Raw genomic sequence first — 23,915 nt, 5'->3', positions numbered from 1 at the left:
ATGAATTAATGAACAATAAAAAAAGTGTGGTCAAACAACTGAGTTGTATCCAAACACGCGTCCTATTCCTATGCCACATATGGTGATGCATACATCTCTAAAACCCAAAACCGACAGGTGGACAAATCTGAGAAAAATAGCAGCGCGCCAACAATGCACCTTAACACACCTCCTTTATAGACCGGCACACCCATGAGTTCACAAACTGGCGCAAATGGATTTGCTATTCAAACATCGTGGCGCCAAACGTGAAAATTACAGTTGCGCTGGTTTGAAAATAGCAACAAATCGCTCCATACGCGCCTTGTGCCTTATTGCGCTGGGTATCTGATAGGGCACATTGTCTTGTTTTCAGAAATAATCAGTCAAAATGAAGAGAGCTTTCCCTTGAAACAAGCTAAATATTCTGCTGCTTGGGTAAGTGAGATAATCTTATTTCACAGCTACAATAAAACAAGATGATGTTGCTTACCACATTAGCAAATTATTAAAACACACTTCACTTTGACTTATTATCTATAAAAACAGGAACATATTTTTGCTTCTTAATTTAAAGGGGACCTATCATGCTAAATCAATTTTATAACTGTATAAAATTTTACAACTGTTTAATCACAGTTGTGTGGCAACAGTGTATGATTATAACCAGCTTCTAAAGGTAAAATGGATTATATTTATTTTTTATAATCACAATTCATAAAAACAGTCTGCAGAAACACTTTGATTGACATTCTCTCTTTGAACGTGTCATCAGAGGCAGGAAGCCCCACCCACTAGTGACGATCTCTCCCTCATTAGCATAGAACATTGGTCTTGTTTTCGAATCTGCCATTATGCTGACACACAGGCATTTGTAAAAGAGGGCTGGAAGTACAATCTCATTTAAATTTCAATTAAGATAAAAACCTAATGGTCAGTTTCAAAGGGTTATCAAACATTATTTGTTGGGTATTTCTTCAGGCACACTCTCTGGGGACATCAGAGACTTATTTACATCTTGTAAAAAGGGGCATAATACTGTAAGTCCCTTTTAAGAACATTTAGATATTTGGACTAGAAACAAGACAAAAACTTGCTTAAAATGATAAATGGTACAATATAATTAGCACTATTAGGGTGGTGTGTTGTATAATTATCTACGCTTTTAATTTGCAAACAGCAGGGTAAGGCTATTTATGTAGCATTACCCCACTAATATAGATTCATTTTTGCATCCAGATGCCTTATTTTTTGCTGTTGGCACAGATTCAGCAAGGTGCTAAAAGCAGTCATCATTATTCTGTCATGAAAATGATGTGTTTGCAGTGGTCAGTCCTTAGCTATGAAGCAGTCTTTCCTCATTTGTAAGATCTGCATGTTCTGTGCATGATTGTAAATCTAAGTTAGTCTCATCTTCTTACTGTTGGCTTTAACTTTAACTTTAAATTATAATATTTGGTCCTAGGGCTATTCAACATGACAGTATATATCGTATGGACAAGATAAAAAGTTTATTGTTTTATATGGTGTTTTATTGCTCTATCGTTGATAAGGTGTCGCAAAATCCATTGTTTACTGTAATTTCATACTGTAATCATTTATATGAGCACAATATTACAGAACATTGGGGGCATGCTGGCAGAACCATGAAAAACAGCATCATGAGAAAATTTAGAGTACAATATTTACATTTAGCATGTTATTTAGCAATATTTTATCTTGGGCTTGGGCTAAAGTTGTCAATAAAATAAGAAAATCACATATGAATACGTAGATTTTCATGTATGTACTTTTAAATGTAAAAAAAAAAAGATTTTTTTTCCCATGTAGTCAATATATATGGGTCTGAAAGAGACTGGAGACTCCCCGGAAAAATGGGAGTGTTGGCAGGTATGGTAAATCATTACCAAATCATTGGCAGGTGCATTTAATGACGCTCAAAATGAAAGTTGAAGGCAGCAATTACATTATTTAACCAATGGGTGGCAAAAACAACGATTAAAAAAGTATGCCATTGCATTATTTTACATTTTTATTCAGCTGATTATTTATTCATTCATTTTTTTGTATAAAATTATTAGTTCTTAGAATTCTCAGTTCTGTTTGTTAAAACCAAAAGTTTCTTGCCGTGTTGTTTTTGTAGTAAAAGGGAAAGCAAATTACATTTGTCTTCTCCCCTTTTTGGCCGATCCGAAAAAATAGTCCAATATGTGACTTAAAAAACTATAATGTGATTCGAACCGTGAGATTTGTGATCCGTTACACCACTAAAATATATACTGTTAACTGATTGAGTAGACAGAAAATGTACTTTATTGAGATATATATATCGTTATCAGGATATGAAATGACTTGTGTATATCTGAGATTTTAGTCATATTGCCCAGCTCTACTTGGTCTCTGTTAGTTTATATTTGAAATTGATTATATTATATACTTATAATGTTCTTTAATGTTTTAAAGTAAATAAATCAAAAGAAAATAAAAAAAAATCCATTTTGGTCCATATTGACTTGATGTCATCAAGCAAGTGATGCAGATTTGTCAGCTGCAATACTTAATGTAACTCTCATGTTTCTCACATCTCAATGTTTTGAACCTGCCAAATGATTAAAACCGACCTCGATCCATGAAAAGAGAACCGAATGGTTTAGTTTTTTTTTTTTCAGAACCATCTCATTCTTACATTCAACCATGCACTGTAAAAAAAATAATGACAAGAAGTCAAGACAATACATATTTTTATGTTGCTTTAACTTATTTTAAAGTTATATAAAATTTAACAAGTATTTAATTATTGCAAATTTAGATGACTAGAAAGGTTAATTTGATTCAACTAAAAAAGTTCAGGCATCAAGAATTGTTTACAGTGTATAAATAGTTGTGTGTGGAAATCGTAGATCAGCGGTTTCTGAAATACACAGATCAGGCCATCTGGCACCTAAAATCATGCTGTGTCATTGAAATCAAGTTTTATCATCATTCTGATACTTGTTTTGAACTTCAGCAGATCATTATTTGCTTGCCTAAGTCCATTTAGTTGGTGCCGTGTGATTGGCTAATTTAAATGCATTAATGAGCAGCTGTGCCTAATAAAGCGGCCAGTGAGATTAATATTTAGGGTCAATTTCACAGAGTCTGTAAAGCTGGCTTAATTAGAGCAGTGTTTCCCAACCCTGTTTCCGAAGGCACATCAACAGTACACATTTTCAACCTCTCTCTAATCAAACACTCCTGAATCAACTCATCAGAACATTAGAAGAGACTCCAAAACCTGAAGTTATCAGGTCAGATAAGAGAGACTCCAAAATATGTTGCTGTGCATCTAAGAACAGGGTTGGGAAACACTAAATTAGAGGATTGAAAGTGGGAATCCACAAGAATGATTTTAGCATTTATCACAATGATCCCTTGTCTCTGATGTGCAGATCAGCTATTACCATCTTCCCCCAGAAGACAGATGGGAAGCATGACTTCCGGGTGTGGAACAGCCAGCTGATCCGCTACGCAGGCTACAAGCAGCCCGATGGATCAATTCTAGGAGATCCAGCTTCTGTAGAGCTTACAGAGGTGAGATTGATGTCGTTTTGATTGTTAGGCTCACAGACACAACAAAAGCAGCCACCAGACATTGATTGACGCATGTTACCTGTTCGCACAAAATTGAAGTGTCAAAGTGATTCATAAAAGACGTTTTTTGAGATGTCAGGGCTATTTCTTGGCAGCATTGAGACTGTGTTAGTTATATAAAGCTTTTTAAAGGGATAGTTCTCACAAATATTAAAAATATATCAACATGGACTCATTATTAAGTGATTCTAAGCCTGTGAAACCTTTTGAAGAGAAAAGAAGATATTTTGAAGAAAGCTGGAAAACAATAACCAGTGACTGTTTCTCAATTACAAGAATGCAGAGAATTCCGGTGGTCGGGAAGTGCAAAACAACCTTAAAAGTGTACCAATACCAATAAAGTGTACCTTTAGTACTAGAGCTGAGAACCTACACTGGTCTTACGGTTCAGTTACGATTATCATGCCATCAATTTAGATCAATTTGATATCTCAGTGCATTGACGATGCTTTCCATACACAATTTTATATTTTCTGCACAGCAGAAATTCTTGTATTTAAAAAATGTATAAATATATTTATATACTATTTATAATACAGTTGTGTCCTGTAATACAAACAGTCAGATATATAAACTGTACTTTTAAACAACTCAAGCATTTATAGCAAATAAACAAATATAAATATCCTGCTCACTTTCTGAGCCTTGTCTACCAAGTTCTTACACCCCATTGATTGGTCATGCGCTCAACAGAAAAGGCTGCGATTAGCTCTTACACGCTGGCGCTTTTCACAGATGAGTGACACTGATAAGCGGCAGCAGCGATCACGGCTGATCCATGACAGACATGGTGGAGAAAACTGCAGGCACGTGCTCGTGTCTCTATCCAGAAGTATCACTGTGAAAGCTAAGAGGAAAGGAAAAGTCATGCCAACAGGTCAAATGAGCCACAGTGTGAGATAGAGAAATGGAGTTTACTCTTATTCTCTCAATCACAGTGAAATAGGGTCTTCTGCTATAAGTGTCAGTGAAAGACTGTCCAGCAAACACAAATGCAGTGAAATTGTGCAGTTTTTCCGTTTTTAAGATAAACTTAAACTGTCGTTCTTGGTTATTTATGAAATGCAATTTTATGACTGAAGAAAAACCATAATAATGTTGCTCATGAGTCTGTGCGAGAAACATTATTATTTTCAACAAAATTACCTTTAATCTACAGCTAAACGGTCCTGACTGCTTTAAGCTGGATTTAAAGGTCCCGTGAAGGGCATTATGCATTTTTATTGGATGTTTGACTTAATCTCTTCAAAAAAATGAAGAGAGGGTGGGACAAAGTGTAGCTCCTCCCCTTTTTAAAAACGGCCAATAGCGTTTTGCCTTATCACAGCTCTGCCAGTGAGAGCAGTTGAGCTCAAGCGCATCAAATGAGAAGCGTCTTAAAGAGGGCGGGGCATTTCAGATACTAGAGAGCTTTTGATTGGTTTGATGAGAAACAGAAGTATGAGGTGACATGAATAAAACCATTGATCTATTTAGGCGAAAGTGACGAGCTACAAGCTTTACATGTTTATATCAGCTTTATATCTTCTAAACTCAAATTTTTTCACTGTTTTGGAGCACACTAGCTTATAGATATCTAAAAAACTTGTATTTTAATTTTTAAAAATGCACTTAAAGAAGCTCTATTGATCTGCATTGGTTGCTTTTGCCTTTTAGATCTGTATGCAGCAAGGATGGAAAGCTCCAAAAGGCCGGTTCGATGTTTTGCCCCTTCTTCTCCAAGCCAATGGGAATGATCCAGAGCTTTTTGAGATCCCTGATGATCTTGTACTTGAGGTCCCCATCATACATCCAAAGTAAGAACCACCAAACTATTTTTAGCGGTCAGTCTGTTTGATGAATAGGTAAAAACACGATTAAATCAAGTCTTAACATACTTGGCACCTAAAATGTTCATCCACCCAAGAATATGATAGTGAGTATCATAGAGTTTATGGCAAAGGGAAACAGCATATCAGAGAGGCTGTAATGTGCAGAGCTTCAGGATGCATAGCAACAGAGAACTCAAGCTGAGCCCCTTGTGCACGTAAAATCAGGAACGTGGGCTAATTTGGCATTAAACTTGCCCTTTTTCCCGGATCTTGCCTGGGTTTGCTTGTTGAATGCTGTCAGTTTGACACTGATGTGTCTCAGAGATGATTATATACTTGCGTCCTGAGGTACTCTCTATTATGTAAGTTTATAATTGAATGAATTAGACTCACCAATCATGCATTTGTATTAAAATAATTATAGTTTAAGGGGCGTCACGGTGGCGCAGTGGGTACCACGATCGCCTCACAGCAAGAAGGTCGCTGGTTTGAGCCCCAGCTGGGTCAGTTGGCATTTTGTGTGGAGTTTGCATGTTCTCACTGTGTTGGTGTGGGTTTCCTCCGGGTTCCCCCACAGTCCAAAGACATGTGCTATAGATGAATTGGGTAAGCTAAATTGTCCGTAGTGTATGAGTGCAAATGAGTGTGTGAGGGTGTTTCCCAGTGATAGGTTGCAGCTGGAAGGCCATCCGCTGCGTAAAACATGTGCTGGATAAGTTGCTGGTTCATTCCGCCGTGACAACCCCAAATTAAAGGAAAATAAGCCAAAAAGAAAATGAATGAGTTTGCACATTTAAAAAAATATATATCTGTTTAATAGAAAAAATTTTTTCAACACATTTTTAACGTAATAGTTTTAATAAGTCATCTCTAATAACTGATTTATTTTATCTTTGCCATGATAACAGTACATAATATTGTACTAGATCTTTTTCAAGACACTTCTCTACAGCTTAAAGTGACATTTAAAGGCTTAACTAGCTTAATTAGGTTAACTAGGCAGGTTAGGGTAATTAGGCAAGTAAAAAATATACATAGCTTAAAGGGGCTAATAATTTTGTCCTTAAAATGGTGTTTTAAAAATTAAAAACTGCTTTTATTCTAGCCGAAATAAAACAAAGAAGACTTTCTCCAGAAGAAAAAAGTTTATCAGACATACTGTGAAAATTTTCTTGCTCTGTTAAACATCATTTGGGAAATATTTAAAAAAGAGAAAAAAAATCAAAAGGGGGCTGATAATTCTGACTTTAACCGTATATATTTATTTTTTTACAGTGTGTACAAAGCAGTCAGATTTTGGCCACAAATATAACCTTTCCTATTATGATCAATTATTATTGGTTAGAGTAATGAGCACTTCATGATTTTGACAAGTAGGATGCAATCCTTGTCCATCTATGTTGATCCTGGAACATCATTTTTGTTGGAAAATGTAATCATACCCATTCCCTACCCCTAAACCCAACCATAACTGTAAATTATTCCTAAAATAAGAGGGGAATGATAGTTGGAGAACAATCATGGAGAAGTCCACAAACCTTACCGTAAGCCTAAGCCTAACATAAAATGTAAACATATCCCTTAATTCTGATTGGTTGATTGAAATGATGTTCTAGGATCAACATAAATGGTTATCCAGGAACATGTCCTACTTGGTGACATCAGGTTGGCGAGAGTAATGATGTTACTTATCAAAATTTTAGAACTAAGTAACATTTTTACATAATATAACACCATAAAACCTTCACATACCAACTCTTATTTGCTCATGCATCACCCACTTGAAAAAATAAACAGCCAGACTTTTCTAGCGCAAACGAAAATGACCATGATGCAGCTTCTATACAGGAAAATCAAGAAAAGTAATGCATATTGCGTACCACTCTGCGAGGATTTCTGCATCAACCTTGAATTGGATGTTGAAGGTTGGCTAAAACATTACTGTGATTTCAAACGTGTGGAAATATGTAAACAATTTTGGCAGTGCGAAGTCAAATTGCACATAAATCAAACATTCCTTGAGGCACTGGTAGAAATGAAACCATAAAAAGCACGACAGAAAAGAAAATAATTTTCAGCACTCAAATTTTTCCGGTACTGATATGATGTCCATCATTGGCAGTTTGTCAGCGCTGAAAGATTTGACCGTCCAAACAAATGTATGTGAATGGATGAAATACATTTACATATCGTTTCTTTTGTTAACAAATGCTGGTATTATTCTGTGGCTATAATGGATGCAGTCACCACAATATTTTGTGCGATAATTATGCGAATACTTATGCATAGATCAGCCAATTCCACCGGAGTGCGTGTGTTTTCAGCATTCATAAAAGACAGGTGAAATTGGCCTCTTAGCGCAGCTCTCGAGATGCCTGCAGGTGCCAGTTTAGAGATAATGACAGTGTTGGCGATGCTTACTATGTGCGCATTTACTTGCAGAGAAATTATGATGAAAAGTGTAAACAGAAAACTCTTCAAGCCTAATGGTGTACATCTGGATATGCCAAGATATTCTACTGACTGCATAATGTTATGCAAATAAACCGCAAATCATGTTTGGGCGCGTAGCATGTCTCTCTATACTGGTTTTAAAGGGTTAGTTCATCCGAAATTGAAAATTAGCTCATGATTTAAAGGCTGTTCACACTAAAACTGTAAAGATAACTTTAAAAACATCACTCTTAAAATCTTTCTCAATGTAAAACAACAGCAGAGTTCAGCCCACAACTATAACGATGAAGTTGTAGAGAGATGATATTCAGAATATTTTTTTCTTGCTAAAAAACACTGACAGCCAGTCAGAATCCATTGAAATATAAAGGGCTAATGCAATTTAAAGCTACAGGCAACGTTGTGGAGAAACTCTTCTTGATTTTAAGACCTTTTTTCCATAATGACTTTTTTATTGCAAAATCATGACACCATGTATACTCACCGGCCACTTTATTAGGTACACCTGTCTGCTCGTTAACTCAAAGTTAACATAGTCGAGACGATCTGCTGCAGTTCAAACTGATCATCAGAATGGGGAAGAAAGGTGATATAAGTGACTTTGAACGTGGCATGGTTGTTGGTGCCAGACTGGCTGGTCTGAGTATTTTAGAAACTGCTCATCTATTGGGATTTTCATGCGCAACCATTTCTAAGAATTTCAGAAAATGGTCCTACAATTCGCACAGACTCACCGAAATTTGACAATAGAAGAATGGAAAAACGTTACCTGGTCTGATGAGTCTCCATTACTGCTGCGACATTCAAATGGTAGGGTCAGAATTTGATGTCAACAACATGAAAGCATGGCTCTATCACTGTACTCAAATGGCCTCCACCCTCACCAGACCTAACTTAATCCAATAGAGCACCTATGGGATGTGGTGGAACGGGAGATTCGCATCATGGACGTGCAGCTGATACATTTGCATCAGCTGTGTTATGCTGTCAAGTCAGTATAGACCAAAATCTCTGAGGAAAATTTCCAGTACCTTGTTGAATCTATGCCACAAAGGATTAAGGCAGTTCTGAAGACAAAAAGTGGTCCAGTTCGGTATAAGTAAGGTGTACCTAATAAAGTGGCTGGTGAGTGTAATCATGCATTCTTGATTTTTGTTTTCACTGTTGGGGAAAAAATGCAAGTTTTACTGTTGATAGTGTGTTACAGTATAAAAAATCTAAGTTTCTGGCTTTTATATGGAGTATAGTGGGTCTGTGTGTTTGTGTGAGAGAGTAAGAGTGACATTTGCACACTTACAGCACCTTGAAATCTTAAAGATATTCTACTGACTGCGTAATATTATGCACATAAACTGTAAAAGATGATTATGTACGTAACACTCTCTACTCTTGTTTTAAAGGGTTTAGTTCTTCCAAAAATGAAAATTCGCTCATGATTTAACGGCTGTTCATAATATAATTATAAAGATAACCATAAAGACATTGTTCTAAAAAAATATCTGTTATAGAGAAATGTTATCGAGAGCTCATGTTGCTGAAAGTGTCATTGTGTGTGTGTTTGTGTGTGTGCGTGTGAGAAAGAGAGACCTTTTCACACTTACCTTGATATCGCTGGGAAAATCTCCAAGATGACTGCGTAATGTTATGCAAACAAACCTCAAAACATGTTTAAACCTGTAACTTGACTTTCTACACTGGTTTTAAAGGGTTAGTTCTTCCAAAAATGAAAATTAGCTCATGGTTAACTCATGAAGCTGATTACTCTATAAATATAAAGATAGCCATTAAGTTATTGTTCTAAAACAATCCTGAATGTAAAACAACAGCGCAGTTTAGACCACAACTGTAAAGATAAAGTTGTAGAGAAATTATATTATTGGGATCACTTTCATAATAGTTTTTCCAGCTAATAAATAGTAAAACACTGACAGCCAGACAGAATTTATTGAAATGTAAAGGACTTGTACAAATTTAAAGCTACAGAAAATATTGTGTAGAACGCTTCTTAATGTTTAGCTCTTTTTTCAAAGATTATTTAAAGATAATAACTGTCCTAAAAACAATAAGCTAGGCCAACCAGGTTAGCAAATCATTTAATCATAGCAAATCATTTAATCATTTTCCATAGCAGTAATAAGCTAAATATGCAAGTTTTATTCTGTTCAGTGGCGTTATATTCTGCTCTCGATCATGGCCGACTGATGATGCATTGTGAAAACACTCTATACCAGTGTTTCTCAAGGGCCACTGCATGTTTTGGATGTCTCCTTTGTCTGTCACACCAATTACAGGTCTTTCAGTCTCTGCGAATGAGCTGATGATCTGAATCAGGTGTATTTGGTTAAGGAGACATGGAGAATGTGCAGAACTGGTGTTCATCCAGGAATATGGTTAAGAAACACTGCTCTATATGTAGACCTAGGATGCCTCAAGGGTCCTATGGTTTAATTTTCTTTTTTGGGTGAACTAACCTTTCAATATTTACTGTCCTCCTGCCTGTGTTTGTCTAGGTTTGAATGGTTTAAGGAGCTGAATCTAAAGTGGTACGGCCTTCCTGCTGTGTCAAATATGCTTTTAGAGATCGGCGGTCTAGAGTTCACCGCATGTCCCTTCAGCGGCTGGTACATGGGGACAGAAATTGGTGTGAGAGACTTCTGCGACAGCTCTCGATACAACATACTTGAGGTACCAATTCAATTCATCTTTATTTCTGTAGTGCTCTTTACAATGTAGATTGTGTCAAAGAAGCTTAGCAAAGATAAGGGGAAAAAAGGGTAATATTTTATATATATATATATTTTACATTGTCGAACATTGCAGCAATTAACGCAGGCAAGAGAGTAATGTAAAGTAGAATGCTGTTGTAGTTCTAGTAAAACTGGTTTAGCATAAATGTCACTGTTGAATGATAAACTACAACAGATAAACTACAAATCTTTACTTTTCCTCTGAGAGCCCTTCAGAAAGTCACAGTTTGAGCCTGCACTGCATTTCATCATCTTCATGCATATGTATTAGACATTGTAACAGAACAGCAAATTAGGAATGACAAGTTTGTGTTTGATGATTCGTTAAAATGCATTAAGTTGATTATACGGTATATTACACGTTGTTGTTGTTGTTCTTTTTAATTGCTCTAATTAATACACGCACATTTTAATTCATAAATATGCTGTTTTCAATCATGTTTTTACAATCGTTTGGTAATGAAATTAATCTCTGCACTAAATTTCCATTAAACTATGAAATAAATTCTTTGGAAATGACTTCTGAAAGACACTGAGACAGTAAGTCCCCTGACATGCTTGCAGTAATTCAAGTTATTCTCAAAATAAGTTGTTCTTTGTTTAGCATTTATTTTTTTAGAAAGTCTTGCTGGTCACTTCAGATCTTCCAGAACTTTAGAGTGGCAGTTCTATTAACCTCAGTTCAGATCCACAGAGAATACAGTATGAAAAGTCTCTCTCTACTGTATGATTAATTCCCTAAATTCAGGAAGTAGCTACAATGATGGGTCTGGATACGAGGAAGACTTCGTCCCTGTGGAAGGACCAAGCACTGGTGGAGATCAACATCGCAGTTCTTTATAGCTACCAGGTAGGATGAATGCACATGAACAAATCCTACAGAAAGTTCAGTATGATTTAGAATTTGTACAGTGTGACTGCATCTTTACATTATTGTTCAAAAGAACACATAGTTTTCTTATTTTTATTACTGTAATTTTTGTAGGTGTATTTGCGGTTTAGTTAGGGGATACTTTTTGTTTATGATGCTCTGTGGGTCATCTCCGAGGTATTGGTTTTCTGTTTTAGGTGTTTGAAAAAGAAAACAATCACAAATAAAAGTATCCGACACTCAGGGCTTATATGTGTTTTAGATTTTATTTGTTAGGTGTTTTATGTTATGTCCTTGCACTATAGACCAGGGTTGTAACAAAATAAAAAAAATAACTATTGCAAAAATTTGCAGAACACAGAGAGAGTCTGTGTGTGTCCATGCATGCGTCTATGTATTGGGGAATGCTCTGAAAATAACTTGGTAAGAGTTATAATGAGCAGATATTGTGGTTGAAACAATTGTTTGGGACAGTAATAAAATGTGAAGCAGCATCTGATGAATTTAATGTCACAAGCATTTTGTGTGCTGTGTTTTAACCGCCTGCTGCACCTCACAATGAAAAAGTCAACTTTGTGCAGAAAAAGTGTGTTACATCAGTCAAATCTGTTTTAATCTCCAATCAAATGAAAGCAGAGTCAGGGTTTCCATTGAGGTGACTGCAGTGTTTTTGTTGTCAAGACGACTACAGAGACTTTTAAAGATGGAGAAGAGACTATCTGTCTTCTTTTTAAGTTATCCAGAGCTTGATGACTCACAAATCTTGAATACCGCTATATTATTTAAATTTTACAATTATAACAACATCAACAGCAGCGCTCGTGCACAATACACAGCTGATTCAGTCGTTTCTTAGTGACATTCTTTTTTTCTTGTCAACAAAAAAGGCAGTAAGGTGCGCCTCACGTTTTTGGAACATAAAAGCCCGTTCGGTGTGATCGAACCTTTAAACAATATATATGTATTTTGATTGTCTACAGAACAAACCACTGTTATTCAATGACTTGCTCAATTAACCTAGTTAAGCTTTTAAATGTCACTTTAAGCTGAAAACTAGTATCTTGAAAAATATCTAGTTAAAATATTATGTTCTGTTATCATGGCAAAGATAAAATAAATCAGTTATTAGAAACGAGTTATTGAAAAAAAATGTAAATTGTAAAATAAAAGTTGGGGAGGGGATTCGGGCTTCAACTATAATGTTGAAGTATTTGTACTACACAGAAAATTAGCTAAAAAAGTAAATATTTTATTTGTAAGAATGGATTATTAACTACAACGGTTCAAAACTAAAACGTTAACAGTATGGTGGTAAAAAAAGTCAAACCATCCTTCTGCAATCTTATACCAAAAATGAAAACAAGTGCAGCATTAATAGCTAAAAATGTTTGAGAGCGTTGATGATATGTGATTGTATTTTATTGCAGTATGGAGCAATTAAGTGTTGATGTTAAATCAAAAGTAATTCACAAATACTTGAAAATGAAATGATTTAATGACAATAATTCTCTATGGGGACAACTGAATTAGTTACAAAATAACCGTATAAAATTATAAAGCATGGAATGATAAAAACATGATATATGATAATAATTGAGAGAGACAAACAGAGCAGGCCCTGAGGAGAGCCTAGTAGTAGAGTCAGAGAAGATAGAGTCCAGAGCAGCCTTTGGAATCTGTATGGATCTTCTTGGTGAAAAAGACATGTTTTGCCATATAAACATATGCATATGATAATTTTCATTCCTACATATTTATTTTCATTTACTAAATATGGTTGTTTTTTATGCATGAATTATTATCAATAAGGATCAACATTTTTATATTATTTGCTTACATTAATTGTTGTTGCTGTCTGTCTCCAATTGATATTACAAAATATTTCAGCACACAGTTTGTAGTTCAGTTTGTTATTTTTTATTTTTATTTTTTAATTTTAGGTTCGTTTGCAATTAAATTTGTTTAATCAGACTATTTTCTCTTGAATGTTGTCTGTAATTACAGGTAAATTTAGTAAATGGAAGTTAAAAAAAAACAAAAAAAACATTTCAAATCAAAGTTACGTCCTTGCTTTATTTATTTATGAGTTTTTCACTTTTAATAATTAAACTTGAGTTTTTGCTAACTTGACATATTTTAAAAAAAAAATTCTATTTTTAGTAATAATAAATGGATTTATGGATACGCTTAATTGTAAATAATCTCACAATGCCAACAAAAGCCCCTAAATATAGGATCCGTTTTATTTATATAAGCTAATAATATGTCTATTTCTTTAGATTTTGTTGTCAAACACGACCCTGACATGTTTTTGACAGTCTTTTTGAGCTTCACCCACATGTAATCTTACACTCGGTCTTATTTTCAGTCACGTTTGTTTATTTATGCCAGTATTTCATTTTTCCCCGCTCTATCTCTTTTTACACCGCTTCTCCAAGAGTCTGAAGGCAAATTTTATGCAGCATTTATAAAGACTCGTGCATGCAGACAAAACATAAAGCGGCTTTCACAAATCAAAGCCAGAATCCTCTCTGTTCTATTTATTACAGTTAAGCACCCAGAACGTTTAACTGAAAGCTCATGTTACCGAAGAAAGCATGTTTATTGATATTTATTGCACACCCCCTGCAGTTTGTTTACCCACAAGACCTTATTTCAAACTAAAAGGCTTTTATGTGACGCTTTCAACACTGATAAACTAATTAGATGTTAGTAAGTAGCTGCGCTCTGTTTCTTATCTTTCATAATTGCGGATGGAGTCAAAACAATGGCAGATAACGATTAAATCGACTTGGAAATCTAGACGTGATGCAGTGCAAGCCAATCTGGGGGTTTAATTGCAGGCTGTATTAGACTATCTAACATGCATCTAAAAAAAAAAAAACTGTATCCATGGATGCACAAATTTATGACTATTGTTATTGTTAGGGCTTTGGACAAATATAATACATTTTTTTACATCTTTAATTGATGCTTTATTGCATTTAAAGGAGACCTATTATGCAAAAATCATTTATATAAGAATTTTAAACACAGTTGTGTGGCAATAGTATGTAAATATAACCAGCTTCTAATACAAAAAATGCATTAATTATTTTTAATATAATCACACTTGATAAAAACAGTCTAAAGAAACACTTTGATTGACATTTTCCCTTTGTACATGTCGTCAGCCTCACCCATCAGTGATCTCACCAGCTATGTTTCCATCCAAATATGCAAATTAAATGTATGCACAAAACTGGAATTTTGCATAAAAGACCCTTGAATCAAGCAGCTTTGCCGTCCAATGAGTCAAAGAGAACAAAATTGTCACTTCACGATTATCTGGTACCAAATATCAAAAGTAAAAACAGAATTGATTGAGGAATTCTGATGTTTTTTGCAATTCTATCCCGCTATCATCCCGTAAATGTATTTTCCTGCATTTCTCCGGTATTTTTAATCTTTCATGAAGGGTGGCATGAAACATTTAAGAGCTGATCCTCCCTTAGCGCAACCCATACCGCCGAACCACCAGGGGGCTCTTAAATATGAATCTGTTTGTGCTTTCATTTTATTTAGGCACAAAACCCTTTGAAAAAAATATAAAGAAGGCAGGATTCCCTTTCTTTCTATTACTGGTGCCGTTGCCACTCCTATGCAATTCTCAAAACAGTCAGTTCATGTAGCGGTGCGTGAGTATCAGACGCGCTCAATAGCGATTAAATAGACGCTGTTTCCCAAACGGATTCTGTACATGTGATTTGAAGCGGAGCAAATGTAGATGCTCTGGGATTTGTATGAGTGTTTGAACAAACATAAACGCATAATAATAATAATAACAACAACAACAACAACAACCTCTAAACATGTCGATCTTGGCGGGTTTTCTTTTAAACACAACAAATTTTGTCTTAAATGAGCATAAAAATTAGGAAAGGAATAAAATGCTTTTATTATCAGGTTAGATATGTGCATTTTTAAAGTGACACCTCGGTTATTTAGTCAAGCGAAAAATCTAAATGAGAGATTAATTGAGAGATTTATCCCTTATTTTCACATCCTAGTGTTGACAGATATTAGAACAAGCTGTGTTAATTTTTTCTTCATTTAATAAATTACTTGCACCTCAGAAGACAATGCCGACACACAATGAAAGCATGAGATGCTGATCACAAATCCTCTTGACTATTCTGAATATAATCAATAATATAATAACACTAATACTGAAATGGATACTGTGTTTTAGAATGACTTGTAAGACACAACATTTCAGATATTTTACAATGTGCTCAGCCTGCTGGTTTGTCCATTCACACACATTTTTATCATCACATGACAGTCTTGTAACAAAATCATGATTATTTTTAATGCGCATACTGGAATTTGTTCGGTAAAAGTGTTCCCATTGTATTTTATGCGCATTTTGTCTTGTTGAATAAAAAGTTTGTCCTACTGAGTTATGCACATATGCTTTTTTATCTGCATTTTTTGTCATATCCAAATGTGCATAAAAACAGATGGATGGAAACATATCTACTGAGGCATTTGTAGCTCCGCCCTCTGGCCCACAATCTCATTTGAATTTAAAGCAACAGTCGCTAAAACGGCTCAATTTGGATCAAAGCCTAAAAGGGGGTTATGAAAAATGATCTGAGGGGTATTTTGAGCTGAAACTTTACATACACACACCAAGTAATTGTAACTGTAAAATTGGGCATAATGGGTAACCTTTAAAAGTTAATTTTTCTGTTAGAGAAAGCATAATTAAAAATACTTATCCGAATCAATGCTTGAGGTTCAATTACTTGATTTAAAAATCAGATTCAGCGTAGCCTGTCAAAATAGTTTTTGCATGAGCCAATTCCAAAAATAAAAAAAATACATTTTTACCTTGTATTTTGACCACCCTACTTGCTTTAACGCTGCACTCATCATGTCTATGATATGGAGCACATACTCATGTGAACAAATGTTCTCTATAATGAAGCTGACCAAATCATCCCACAGATCCCGCCTCACAGAAAACCATATTATGTCTGTAATGAAAGTAGCCATGGCAAGGGACATTAAACCTAGAATAGATGAGATTGTTTCTATGAAGAGATGCAGGGTGTCTGGTAAGAGTCATAAAAATCCCTAATTTTCTTAGGTTTGGCATATAAGCCCAGTGCAAGTGTCCTTTGGAGCAAAATAATCTAAATAAACTTCTTACCATTTTTTTTATATAAGCTACCATTTATCTGTAATAGCCTAATAATAAATATATTGCTTTATTTTTTTATTTTTTTTTAAGTTCAGTTGCAGGCATCGGCAGTTGGCATGGATCGTTTCATGATTAGGTTGCCTTTTTAAAGCTAAAATAATAATTTCAATAATACAATATCAGTAACCATTAGTTGCTTGTTACAATGTGGTTTATCAGTTGTTGCCTTTTTGTTTTAATATCAGTTTTTCTGAATTTGTTTTTAAAGTAGACTACTCTTCTATGCTAGCCTACAGTACTGTTTTATGCTTATATTGGTTAGAGACCATATTTCATATTTTGATTGAGACACAAATGTGGTCCAAACTAAAATTAAATATAAAACCTTACTATTTTTGATAAATGTGGTTTAATGAAGTGTTATAGAGACTCTATACAGTTGTTAATACACTTTTATTCCCTCCAATAAATACATTTTTAAAATGTGTATGTACGACCCCTAACTTTATTCACAACACTGTGCGCGCACTTACCAAGTTTAGATTTGACAACCCTAATCTAAATACTCATAAATCACGGTAGATTTACTGCAAATTTACATTTAACAGTAAAATTCTGGCAGTAGGTCTTTAATTTTTAAATAATGTAACTGCATTTGACTATACAATATTATTTGATTACAGTAAATAGCTGTATTTTGGAGGGGGGCTGGTTTACAGTAAACTAGCTAATGTGTATATTTGTTTTGATTACAGGAACTATATGAAATGCAATATCTAGAATAAAATCAAGCACATTTTTGTTTACAAAATAAAAATCTGCCATTAAGTCTAACTTTGACTTCGATTTCTAAAAGATCATTGCATTGTTTTAAGCATGAACATACTTTTTTAAATCTTAATTTTTTAAATGTTTTTTTTTTTTAAACAAGATTTAATTTTTACCTAGGAAGGTTTTTATAATTGCACTGGAAAGAAGTTTTTTTTTTTTTTTGTGAGAGACAATGCTGTAACAGTAACAGCTGTAATAATGTAACAGTAGTTTTGGATTGCAGAGCTGTTTGTTTTTCCAGCCAGGATCTAAGTAGTTCCTATCTTTCTCATTTGCCGTATGCAGATGTCAAAGGTTACCATAGTAGACCATCACTCGGCCACTGAGTCCTTCATGAAGCACATGGAGAATGAGTACCGAGTGAGAGGAGGCTGTCCGGGAGACTGGGTTTGGATAGTGCCACCCATGTCCGGTAGCATCACACCTGTATTCCACCAGGAAATGCTCAACTATCGCCTCACACCATCTTTTGAGTACCAGGTAAGGCTCTTGTCTATTTTAGAATGAAGTAGTAATGACTTTTAATTATGAGTGCAATTATACTAGCACATTTTGTGCCGAATGTATCTTCCGTGTCATGTTTCTGAGGCATTTAAGGCTTTCATTTTAACTGGCAAGTACATGAAGCTTAAAATAAGTGTGAACTATATATATATATATATATATATATATATATATATACACACACACACACACACACATACACACATACACACAGTTGAAGTCAGAAATATTAGCCCACCATCAAATTATTTGTTTATTTTTTACATTTTTTCCTAATGATGTTTAACAGAGCAAGGGAATTTTCACAGTTTGTCTGATAATATTTTTTCTTCTGGAAAAAGTCTTATTTGTTTTATTTCGGCTTCAACAAAAGTTTTTTTTTTTTTTTTTTTTAGATTTTAAACAACATTTTAAGATCAATATTTTTAAAGCAATTGTTTCAATAATATACAGAACAAACCATCATTATACAATAACTTACCTAATTACCCTATACTGCATTGTTAACCTAATTAACCTAGTTAAGCCTTTAAATGTCACTTTAAGCTGTTAAGAAGTGTCTAGAAATTTATCTAGTCAAATATTGTTCACATCAGGTATTAGAAATAAGTTATTAAAACTATTATGTTTAGAAATGTGTTGAAAGAATCTTCTCTCCGTTAAAACAGAAATTGGGGAAAAAAGTAAGGGGGGGGGGGGGTAATAATTCAGGGGTGCTAATAATTCTGACTTCATCTGTATGTATATATAAGTTTATAGATAGATAGATAGATGGATGGATGGATGGATGGATGGATGGATGGATGGATGGATGGATGGATGGATGGATGGATGGATGGATGGATGGATGGATGGATGGATAGATAGATAGATAGATAGATAGATAGATAGATAGATAGATAGATAGATAGATAGATAGATAGATAGAAATGTATATTATGAAAAATAAAATCATCCAAATGAAATGTGTTTGTGTTTAAGAAAGACCCCACTATTCTTAGTTTAAAAATAAAACCACTTAATTCTGGTACATTTGTCGATAAATTATTATTCTAGTTAATTTAGCTTCTTAATATATTTGAGTTTTGGATGTTGAGATATTTATACTGCTAAAGCAAACAAACAAGAAAGCACAGTAAGATATTTCATAATTTTATACATATTATAGGCGTTTCAAGAGTTCACACTTGAAACATAAGATCCTCGAGCCCTGGGCTCTCTCCCCCCTAAACACCCTCTCCGTTAACACGGCGGGAGGGGTGTTTGAGCTATGGTAGCTTCGATGATCATAGCGTGGCTATGATGATTTGGTATGTACAGTTTACTTGGGTTGCATGTTTTTCAGACTGTATGAGGAAACCGCAGAACACGGGAAGAACAAGCTCCACTTAAAAATGTTGACTGGTTTAATGAGACTTTAACCAGAGACATGCTTGCTGTGAGGCAACAGTGCTGATCACTGGGATGCCATGTCGCCCATTTTCAAGAAGGGAGAGGGAGGTGTGGGTGGGAGGGAATTTTTCAAGACGAAGATACTGAGATAATAAAACTCTGGTTATTTATAGTGAGTCAGGAATCATCTAATGGGTGAATCAGTCGTAAGCTAATGCAGGACTATCTGTGAACAATCATAAGCACGTGATCCTCTCGAAATTTGTTTATAAATAAACTTCACTTAATTAAAACCCAACTTGTTTTAGATCTCCGATGTTTTCTAATTTATCATTGCACCCTCTTATAATTATTTATTATCAATCAGCCTGTGTATTTAACAATAAAATTAGCTCTACTTTCTTTTCTCTCCAGCCTGACCCATGGAATACTCACGTATGGAAAGGAGTGAATGGGACGCCAACAAAGAAAAGAGCGATTGGATTCAAGAAACTTGCCAAGTGAGTGGGTGAAGTGGGTTGTTTTTACACAAACTGTACAGTGATGTTCAACCTGTACAGTTCTTCTGAGGGCCGGCCGTCTGCAGCGCGCAGATCTTTTCCAACCTATTATTGTATTTTTAACCCATATGCCATTTTAGCCAGCAGTTGTGCAAATGGCTGTTTGAGAGTATGTCATATTTACTCTGATGAGAATGGTCTGAGTTTAACTCTCAGGTGTAATCTGGATTCCTTCAGCCTCTGAGCTATTATGATAATTGCCTGCAGGATATACTATATAGCTGCGTTTATGTGATTGTGCAGACTCGGAAATGAGGGGAAAGTGTCTGTCAGTGTGTCAAACTCATGCTGAGAGCTGACGTAAAGCCTGGCTCACACTGTGCGATGTTTAAGGATTTAAAATGATTGTAGTTTGTCAGACTTAACAGACATCACTCTCTCATGTCACACTATAAGATTTCTTGTGATTTCATTTTTTTTTTCTTTCAAAATGTTTCCATAAAAAAGCAAGAATACAGTACAGATATTTATTGGAAAAGGGAAGGAAATACAGTGCTCAATATATTTGAGTAAACCTTATTTTGAAAATGAATATTTTTATCCATTTGCCAGTGAATATAGGTCATATATTTTGGTGTATTTGTACAAAACAGATTTATTAAATGGAAATATGTATTAACATAATATTATTTTCAATCAGCATCTTTAGAAATTGAAAGATAATCTATTTAAATCAATGCAAAATATTGGAAGAAAAAATACAAACTACAAAATTTCAACAAATATATATATATATATATATATATATATATATATATATATATATATATATATATATATATATATATATATATATATATATATATATATATATATATATATATATATATATGTATATATATATATATATATTTTTTTTTTTCCCATAACATAAATTTGGGTGTACTAATTGTGGACTTTTATCATTAGTTCTTTTGTTAGATTAGCTCTAGATTTGGCCTTAATACTGACTATGCACAAATATAATATTGTAAAGCTTCTTACAGAAAATAATAATAATTAATAAATGAGGCATGTCAATGAGACATGAGTCGTGTACATGTATGTATGTATGCATGTATGCGTGTGTGTGTGTGTGTGTGTGTGTGTGTGTGTATATATATATACAAAGCGAGAAAATTAAGGTTGCGTTGGTCAGAAAATGCTTACACGTTAAGGCAGACATGTCTTGCGCCTTATTGCGTCGGGTGTATGAGAGGGCCCATAGTCTTAAAACTGTATTGCACACATATTATGTAGAAATTAACGCAAATGTGACAGGACTGACCAAAACATAGGCTGACTTGTCAATGTATTTGTATTATATATTTGTAGTATTTATTTGTAGAATTTATTTAAAACTTTGTGTTTAATTAATTGATGTGAAGGATAACAACTTAAACTTTGCTTATTCTCAAGTTTTTAGCATAACAAAACTATTAAAGCTGTAATTTCAATTGGGCTGAGAACAAGGACGATGACAGTGTTTGTATATTTGGAAACAGTTTTTAATAAAGGAAAAAAAATCTGAGAACCAAATGAATGACAAACTCCTTTACAGAACGACTCACAGAAATCAACCATCAGTCCATTTTAGACATTTTTGTAATGAAATACTTTATTCTTTGTGTTTGTTTTTATTTCAGGGTCAGATAATGCACGTTTCTGGTTGAATGTCACACAATATATAAATCCATTTAAAACTTGGGCTATCTTACTCCAACAAGTCACAGTATGTATTCTAGCCCCATTAATGCTTGCAATGCAGAATTCTAAACAAGCAATATTATGATAGGAAGATCTGTCGTTTTGTCAGATTAAACAACAATAAAGACGCATTATGAAATTAAATAATAAATACTGTATAAATACTGTATTATGAAATGGAATTTACCTCCTGGTAAACATAAGCAAACTGTAATTTTGCTCACAGCGTGCCTCAATAGTAAAACGGTGGTTTAAAATTGTTGCTTTGAGTCATCAGATTCTGTGCTCCTATTGGTTTTTGGTTTGACGCTCATTACAGCTAAAGTCACACTGCAGAAAAGTGTCAAATCTTCTGATTCTGCCAGAACTTAATCAAAAATCTGATTGCACCTATTGTTTAACGGCTGTTGGTGAACATGTCAAACCACCAATCAAAGATCAAAGATTTTAACCTAGGTTTTCTTTTAAGGATTACCCAAATTTGTCTCAGACAACCAAATACTGTCTGAAATTGCACATTGTGAGCAGGGCTAAAGAGATGATGGTAAGAGACATGTTTTTTTTTTTAGTTCAACAGTTCATTGACATTATAATCAATAGTCCAGATTAAAATGTGGTCATGCTAGGTCAGCGCGATTAATCAAAGGCGATTACTTTGCTAATATTTTGTTTATTTTGCTCACATTGCAAATTTAGTGATTAACAATTCATCTGTACATGTCATTAAGAAAAACAAACTGCTTGCTTTTGTAATCTTTCATTGAAATCAGAAAATGCACTTCCTAATTGTTTTTAGTTAAATTCTTAGATTACTTCTGTTTGAGGTATTGGGTGTGGCTAACGTACTGTAACATCCAATCAGCATGCAGTGGAAAAACCAAGCCACGCCCACCGTTTTATCATAAACTTTCGTTTCTTTAAGGACTGCGTCACAATCCGTCTTTCAGATGAGACGTTAAACCGAGGTCCTGTCTCTGTGGTCAAAATCCCATGGCACTTGTAAAGAGTAAAGAGTAGTGGTGTAAACCCGGTGCTCTGGACAAATTTCCTCTCGGCCCTTACCATCATGGCCTCCCAATAATCCCCATCCATTGAATTGGCTCTATCACTGTCTCTCCACTCCCCCTAATGCTGGTGTGTGGTGAGCTATCATCGTTGTCCTGTGGCTGCCATCCCATCATCTAAGTAGATGCTACACACTGGTGGTGGTGTGGAGAGACCTCCCTTATGATTGTGAAGTGCTTTGGGTGTACGGCCATACACAATAAATGCGCTATATAAATACACATTACATTACATTACGAAAAACAAAATAATGGTTGCAGCTACCAGTTTATGTGGACTTTAAGCTGAATAATGACACTTTTTTTTAACTGTATTAAACTTGTTACATAACTGCTCAACTCTGTTATTGAACAGAACTGAATCAACACCAATCCAACTTGAGCTAAATAATGACTGTTGTCATAATTTATAGTTTCTTGTTCTTTGAGTTTATCACTGCTTTCATTTTGCCTGTTATTATAAAAGTCGTATTAAATACTTGGCGTAAATATGACTTGACATATATGTCTGTTACTATGTATGATTTGCAGGGCTGTAAAGTTCTCCGCCAAACTCATGGGACAAGCCATGGCCAAGAGAGTCAAAGCCACCATCTTATTCGCCACAGAAACAGGGAAATCGCAGGACTATGCAAAAACGCTCTGTGAGATTTTCAAGCACGCATTTGATGCCAAGGTAAGAACGACAAGCTTATTGAAACACAATAGATTGACATCTGCGCTCAATTCTTGAAGCCCTTCCCAACTTCCATTCATCCCACATGAATGCCACCAGTGGATTTACACGTACGCATTGATGTAAGCAAAGCATATTAGTTTAAGATACCCTCTTTTTTCTCAAGCAAAATCTGTCTTCCAGTTTACAGAATAAAAGCCATTTTCACATCAAAGCGCGCAATGCTAAAGCTTACACAAATGTGCCTTTTCCCACAATTTCTGTCATTTCAGTGGCATAAAATGACAAGAATTGACGCACTCGTGCATTGAGCTGTAGGTTAAGATACCATCAAGTTACGCTTGAAGCTACATGACGTATGAAACAAGCGTATTGACTCGATCAAGTATTTAGCCTTGGGAGAGCTGTTAAAAGTTATTTTTATAATCAGGCAGAATAATCAATCTCATTCATGTGCGCTTGTTAATACTCGATTTACATGCAGATGCAGCTTCTGTTACTTTCCGTATGTCCTGAAGGCGT

At 34.7% G+C, this 23,915-nt stretch overlaps 1 protein-coding gene across 3 annotated transcripts in view; it reads left to right on the top strand.

The window, feature by feature from the left end:
• nos1 (nitric oxide synthase 1 (neuronal)) overlaps nucleotides 1-23,915 on the top strand; it is a 130,364-nt gene that overhangs the window by 65,685 nt on the left and 40,764 nt on the right. For all 3 annotated transcript variants that reach the window (XM_087252824.1, XM_087252823.1, NM_131660.1), the window contains 7 exon segments: nucleotides 3,408-3,549; nucleotides 5,266-5,405; nucleotides 10,385-10,559; nucleotides 11,370-11,471; nucleotides 17,797-17,991; nucleotides 19,822-19,907; nucleotides 23,249-23,393. In XM_087252824.1, the coding sequence (XP_087108950.1) occupies nucleotides 3,408-3,549; nucleotides 5,266-5,405; nucleotides 10,385-10,559; nucleotides 11,370-11,471; nucleotides 17,797-17,991; nucleotides 19,822-19,907; nucleotides 23,249-23,393 (985 nt within the window).

Source organism: Danio rerio, chromosome 5 (assembly GCF_052040795.2).
Source record: "Danio rerio strain M-AB ecotype USA chromosome 5, GRCz13ab, whole genome shotgun sequence".
NCBI classification, from domain to species: Eukaryota; Metazoa; Chordata; class Actinopteri; order Cypriniformes; family Danionidae; genus Danio; species Danio rerio.
The sequence above is the reverse complement of the archived record's forward strand: the minus strand, read 5'-3'. Positions and strand labels throughout refer to the sequence as shown.